The sequence below is a fragment of the Nestor notabilis genome, unplaced genomic scaffold (assembly GCF_000696875.1).
Source record: "Nestor notabilis isolate BGI_N333 unplaced genomic scaffold, ASM69687v1 scaffold16553, whole genome shotgun sequence".
Taxonomy (NCBI): Eukaryota; Metazoa; Chordata; class Aves; order Psittaciformes; family Psittacidae; genus Nestor; species Nestor notabilis.
The window spans coordinates 881-7,667 of NW_009923451.1; the positions used below are offsets into that span (position 1 = coordinate 881).

General features: G+C 49.2%; 1 protein-coding gene across 1 annotated transcript in view; it reads right to left on the bottom strand.

The window, feature by feature from the left end:
* Positions 1-484: 484 nt before the first annotated feature.
* Positions 485-6,787, bottom strand: part of SDHB (succinate dehydrogenase complex, subunit B, iron sulfur (Ip)) — a gene marked incomplete at its 5' end in the record, with an annotated part of 9,803 nt that continues 3,500 nt past the window's right edge. The window contains 5 exons of the mRNA XM_010012147.1: positions 485-706; positions 2,993-3,115; positions 3,301-3,402; positions 5,358-5,474; positions 5,779-5,915. Of these exons, the coding sequence (XP_010010449.1) occupies positions 629-706; positions 2,993-3,115; positions 3,301-3,402; positions 5,358-5,474; positions 5,779-5,915 (557 nt within the window). The remainder of the gene's footprint in view (positions 707-2,992; positions 3,116-3,300; positions 3,403-5,357; positions 5,475-5,778; positions 5,916-6,787) is intronic.

Genomic DNA, 6,787 nt, shown 5'->3' on the forward strand with positions numbered 1-6,787 from the left:
ATTCAACCCTGTTCTAATAAATCTCATCTACTTGAGGAGCTGGAATAGAGAAGCAGCATGACAAGCAGGGCAGTGGCAAGACACCTTTTTCCTACGCCACTGGTGTTTCACCCTGTGACCTCCAGATCCTCACTAAGGTACCCAGGGGATTTCCAAGAGATTCCATAACAAGGCGAGATTCTTCCAACATTCCCTTTTCCCAGCCACTGCCATCATTTTCCTGCTCATTGCCAACAGGGTTTATGACTTGCAGGTCTCTTCCCACACATGCATTCGCTTTCAAGACGTGGGATCAAGGCCACCACAGATACTCTGTCTCTGTTCGTCTCCGCCATAGGGCCACGTTCAAATCCTCATCCACAGCAGAGCCTCAGAGGTGACCCCAGCTGCTCACACACTCAAAACCGCATCCCAGAGAGCTTGGGGATGCTACAACAGAGGCAGAAGCATCAGTTCTATATTGTTAATAAAGTAACAGCTCTTATTTGTTCTTTACAGTATTTATTGTACGTGCAAACCTATAGGGAAAACACCAAACTCCCTGCTGGAACCTTCTCTTGCTCAGTCAGGTATAAATTCCTTTAGGTAAAGCATGTTTGTGTGTTCCACTTCCAGTTAGGGAGCAGCATTACGCAGCAGTTGCCTTCTGTCTGTAAGTTGCCATCATCTTCTTGATCTCAGCAATTGCTTTACCAGGGTTCAAACCCTAAAAAATAGGAAAATCAGCACGTTAAAGCCCCCACCTCCTGCTTCATCCCAATCTAAGTCATGGTAAGGTCAAAAATGTGCTGCTATTCACGCATATGGCTGGCAGAGGAGGTGCTCAGCACCCTTTTTTCCCCCCTAAAAGCTGGAGTCCAGCCTAATATTGTGCTTCCTTTTCAACATGGGGAGGTTAAAGGATGATGAGAGACAGCTCTGAAGAGCCGGCTCCAGGCAGGCTGGGTACCACGGCACACAGAGCCCCTGGGTTTCAGCACGCTGCTGCAGGTCTGCTGCACGCCAGCCTCAATTTCCAAGGGGGAAAGCAAGGCAGACTGGAGTAGAGCAGCAGTGCTGGGAGCTCAGCTCCTCCACCTGCAGGCTGGGCCAGCAGCACTGCTCACCGCTGGAAGAAAAAGGCTCATTTGATTTGGAGGACTGGTTTTGAATCAGCAACACGAGGATCAAAGAGGAGAATGAGCAGCTGAGGGACAGGGACTTCTAACAAAGCTTAAGCAGGGTTGAATTCAACAGTTTTATAGGGGTTACAAATGAGTTCTGGAGACAGGAAACTGCCTTGTAAAACTTGACAGGGATGGTACAAGAGATCATAGAATCCCAGACTGGTTTGGGTTGGAAGGGGCCTTAAAGCTCCTCCAGTTCCAACCCCTGCCCCAGGCAGGGACACCTTCCACTAGAGCAGGTTGCTCCAAGCCCCTGTGTCCAACCTGCCCTTGAACACTGTCAGGGATGGGGCAGCCACAGCTTCTCTGGGCACCCTGTGCCAGCACCTCAGCACCCTCATGGGGAAGAACTTCTGCCTTATCTCCAACCTGAACTTCCCCTGTTTCAGTTTGAACCCATCACCCCTTGTCCTGTCACTCCAGTCCCTGATGAAGGTCCCTCTCCAGCATCCTTGCAGCCCCCTTCAGACAGTGGAAGCTGCTCTAAGCTTTCTACGCAGCTTCTCTTCTCCAGGCTGAGATGTGGAAAAGCTGATGTGGCTTTTCTCCTTACTAGAAATAAAACTGTTCTGGAGAACACTGGGGAAGTGAGCAAGAACACAGTCACCAGCTGTAAATGCTCCTCACACAAGCCAGCTAAGCTTCCCTAAGGAGGTTTTTCTACAGTATAGACATGTCATGTCACAAAGGCCCTTAATCCTGCAGTACTGCTACCAAACTGAGCATGGCTAATCTCAAAATGAGAGTATGGTTGAGATTGGAACAGGAACTGCCCCTGGTGCAGAGTTCACTGTGCAGTCTATCAGGGCTGGTCAAGACAACAGCCAGGATTAGAGCATGTGAGGAGCAATGTGCTATTAACCACAAAGGAGTCTCAAACTGAAGACCAAGTGCCTTTTCCTCACACTGTGCAGCCAGGTCTTCAAGTTGAACCCTTCACCTTCAGCTGAACAGCTGACACCAGATCAGGAGCTTACTCTCTTTACAAAGGGAGAATTGTCTGTAGTCAGGGCACCACTTGAGAAACACACAAAAATGAGCATGCACCGTGCCAACCAAGATCTCAAATCACCTCCTCTCCCCATCTGTCATCTGCTCAAATATTTACCTTTCTATTAGCTCACAGCTCAAGAATTACTCCACCACCAGGTGCAAGCAAAGGCTGTGCAAAGCACAGCTGGCAGGAAAGCAAAACTCAATTATCTGCCCAACAACAGGCACAAGGTCATTGCAAGATGAGGAAGAGGCACACTCTGGTTTGGGAAAGCTTGCTCAGTTCTCAAAAGAAATACCAGAGAACAGACCGTCTGGGAAATGCCCTAACAGCAGGATGTCAGCAGAAAACACGTCCCCCAGGGGTGCTGAAACCTTCTTGTAGCCTTCTCCAGTACACAAGTTGCACAATACACCAGGGACAGTTGCTACTATTGGATTTTAAGGCTGCAGTGTGGAGGGTTAAGAGTATTATGGTGCTTACACCACTGATGGGACCACACAGCACAGACCTCCCTGTACCATTTCTGGCAGCATCCCTGTCATGACCAGCACTCTATTGTCACACTCTAAAGCTTGGAAACAGGTTCTCAAAGTCAGAGCCTCACTCACAAGGAAAAGATGTTCTTGCAATGTGTAATACAAACTTTGCCACGGTCACTATTGTAAGCACAACTGCTGGTAACTCGCTGTGTTTCAAGAGGCTGAACAAGCTGAGGCAAGCTTGAGGGGAAAAGTAAGCTAAAGTGAGTGCTTCCCTGTTGGTTTTCAAGCAGGGTGCATGGAAACAAGCCAGGAAGCCCACTAGGGATCCAGACAGGACACACACATACCTTAGGGCAAGTCCTTGTGCAATTCATGATAGTGTGACAACGGTAGAGAGAGAACGGGTCTTGAAGCTGAGCCAGACGCTCCTCCGTGTAGTCATCCCGCGAGTCAATCATCCAGCGATAGGCCTGGAAGGCAGTGACACACCAAATGCTTCTTCAAGGTGGTGTAACCAGTGGCAAGTACTAAAAGCAACACCTCCCTCATGAGTTCCAGCCCAAGATCTGGACTGTGTAACACTGTCCCACCTATTTGACCCGCTTTTAGGTGAGGGCGTCCCCCAGCAGCCCCACATAACAGGATCTGTCCTTACCTGCATCAGCACAGCAGGACCCAAGTACTTGTCCCCGTTCCACCAGTAACTGGGGCAGCTGGTGCTGCAGCAGGCACACAGGATGCACTCGTAGAGCCCATCCTGCATGGGGTAGGAGACTACAGTCAAGTCAGAAACCCCTGACAGAGCCCCCTTTTAAAGAGGGGCTTTACAAGAGCATGTGTTTCCCTCGCCACTTTTCCCCTCTAGTGACTTGGTGCAACAGAGTGGCTCTGAAAACCTTACACAGAAGCAGCACTGCTGGAAGACAGTAATTCCTACATGCAGGTCCTCCCCACATCCCATCCTCCCAGCTCAAACCAGGGTTTTGTGACAACAGGGAGAAAAAGCATAAACTGAAGAAAACTAAGGAAATGGCTTGATCCTCCGACATTCCATCCTTCCAGCTGTGCCACTGAGTGGCTGAGGAAAGGAACAAATGTGTTACCAAGTAAGGATTCAAGGCTTGCAGAAGAGAGAAAGAGGCTGCCCCACAGCCTCGGGGAGAAGAGCTCTAGGTCAGTATGTGCTTCAAGGGCATCCCCAGGCGCTTACAGAATGGAACGGTGCAAGACTTTAGCCATGTCATCATTTTTACAGAGATGAAGGCACTGAAGGCCTACATGGAAGTGACACTGGGCAGAAGACAAACTCTCCCAAGTCTCCTAGTAGCTCAATCAACCCCCCAGGCTAAGAGACAGAGCCCAGTCCAGCTTAATTTATGTATCTGAATGTTGTTTTGGGACAAAAGTACCACTGCATTTAGTTTAGAAAGGTACCTGATGCCAGGAGTCCTGGGAGCTTTAACAAGTCACCTGCATTAGCCTTTCAGAAAGCCTTGCAAGTCAGAGCTACCTCCTCACCCAAAATTTGTCTTATTTCTCACTGTAACATTTCAAATCATTGATGATTCAAAGGAAAAGGTGGAGGTTTTTCAGCTGCATCCATGTTTCTCCTGCACTCTTCTCAAAGCCAGAGGAACTTCAGCAACAAGATAAAACAGATCAGATAACATTACAAAGTGGTGCAGGAGAACTATGTGGTGCCCTCAGATAAAGATTCTTTCAGACTCTAAAACCCTGTGGTCACTGAGAATGTCACAGCACCAGTCTCATGACACTGCCAACATCTCAGGCACATGATGGGTCTATTCACTGCCCTGTAGCTCCGCAGCAAGCACATCCATCATGGAAAACTTCCAAGATGACTGCAGCTCATGTGTTTTTATGGCATCCCCTTTCATCGGCCTTCCTCTGCTGTTCATATTCACGTCCCTTTTACCCCTTGCCAGAATGGAGGCTGCCTGCCCACTTTGTGCCTACGCAGTGACAGGCTGAGCTCTGATCCATGAAGCGATGGATCAAGACAGGTCAGAGGCAAAAGGGAAACTGCTGCTGTATTGCTACCTCCTGTGGCAGCCAGGGAAATCCAGACAAGAACTCACCCACACCATCAGTTTTAAAAAGGCTGCTATGTCTCAGCTGTTCCTCAGACACCCTGCAGCTTTCTGCAGAAGCTTTGGATTAACACCACTATACTCCCAGAAGAATGCCCTCAAAAGCCAGACATTTAAAGACAAGCACAAACACATCATGCTTGTGCTCCACATCCAAAAGGGTTTCGCTTTTTGCCATTAGCTTTTTAGGGTAAAACTGGTTTTAGGGTAAAACCCAGCAAGCAGCAACATGAAAGCACTACTTAGCATGCTGCAGCTAGACAAGAGAGCGCCAAGCCTGAGAGCCTGCATGCCAGCATGAACTGCAGTGCTTTATCTCCACTGGGATATTACAAGCCTGTAGCTTTTATAGTGTTTTTACAGACAGTGGAAATGAGATCAGAGTCCCATCACAACCATGACTGCATTTCATCAGCAGATGTTATCCCCAGCAACACCAGCGTGCCACGATGCTGCACTTCAGAAGCGGATTCCACCCACATGGCGTTTTGCACCAGACAGCTTGATCATTAAAGGAACTAGAAGCTACTGCATGTTAGTGTTTAACCCAGGTCTGGTTAAAATCTGGAAGGGATTTCAAGGGTAGAAAAGAAGCAGTGACCAGTTTCTGACGGTCTTCTATGGACTGCAGGTACTGCTCCTTGCCCTCTTTTGACTCATCCTTCTTCTTCAGGTAAGGCTCAATGGATTTGTACTGTGCATAGAAGTTACTCAAGTCCTAGAATTCAAAAGAGGTCACATTAATCAAGCTAAATTGATGCATGACATTGAACATCTGCTACCCCCCTAATGGAAGGTGCCATTTTCTACCTCAACCTGCCACATTCCTCCAAGTGAGGACAGCTTTAGTCACTGCTGTGAGGCTCAGATCTACCCAAGCCAGAGAACAGGAGTAACACGTGAATTGTGAGACCTGATCTTGTTGGCACCTCCCAACGTTACCCTTTCCAACCCAATGCAAACCCCACGCTGCCTGGAACTGCACTACCCTTGGTGGCAAGCTGAAGGAGGCAGATACTCACTGGGACAAGGTCCTTCACCACATACATGTGGGGGAGAGGGTAGATTTTAGTGATCTTGTTGAGATCAGGGTCAATTTTTTTGATACAGGCCAGCGTGTTTCCACCAGCAATGTTCATGGCACAGGAGCCACAGATGCCTGAGTGGGAGAAAAGAGTAAAGCATCAGATATTTACCCTCTTATCCTACTCAAGAAAGATCTTCTTGGCCCCAAGCATGCCCCCAGGCTGTCTTCAGGAAACTCTGTACGTGACCAGGAAAACGCCAGAAGTTGCCATTGGCCCAAACATGTTGCTACTTAAATAAAGAACAAACACAGGAGTCACTTTCATTAAAGCCAAAACTCATTCTCAGTGTTGAGCTTCCTTCCACAGCAGAAAACAAGTGGCTTGGCCACCTCATCCCTTTCGCATCATTCATTAGCTGTACGTGCTTCTTAGGGTGGGGAAAGCATTCAGCTTCATCCACAGGTTTGAAGCACAAGCTCATATCGATGCGAAGCAGCAAACACCAAGATTATAACATGGGAACCAGGTGCATCCCCCATCTGCCCTACAGTGATGGTCAAAAGCATCCCTGAAGGTCAGAACATAAAACAAGGCTGATGACACAGAGCTGTGTGGTGCAGTCGACACGCTGGAGGGGGGGAAGGGATGGATGCCATGCAGAGGGGTCAGGACAGGCCGGAGAGGTGGGACCATGTGAACCTCATGAAATTCAACAGGGTCAAGTGCAAGGTCCTGCATGTGGGTCAGGGCAATCCCAGGCACAGCTACAGGCTGGGGGAGACTGGAAAGAGCAGCCCTGAGAAGGATTTGGGGGTGTTGGTCAATGAGAGGCTCCCCATGACCCGGCTTCAGTGCGTGCTGGAGCCCAGAACCCCCCGTGTGCTGGGTGCACCCCCAGAGTGTGAGCAGCAGCTCAGGGAGAGGATCCTGCCCCTCTGCTGCGCTCTGAGGAGACCCCCCCTGCAGCCCTGATCCAGCTCTGGGGAACAGCACAAGAGGGACG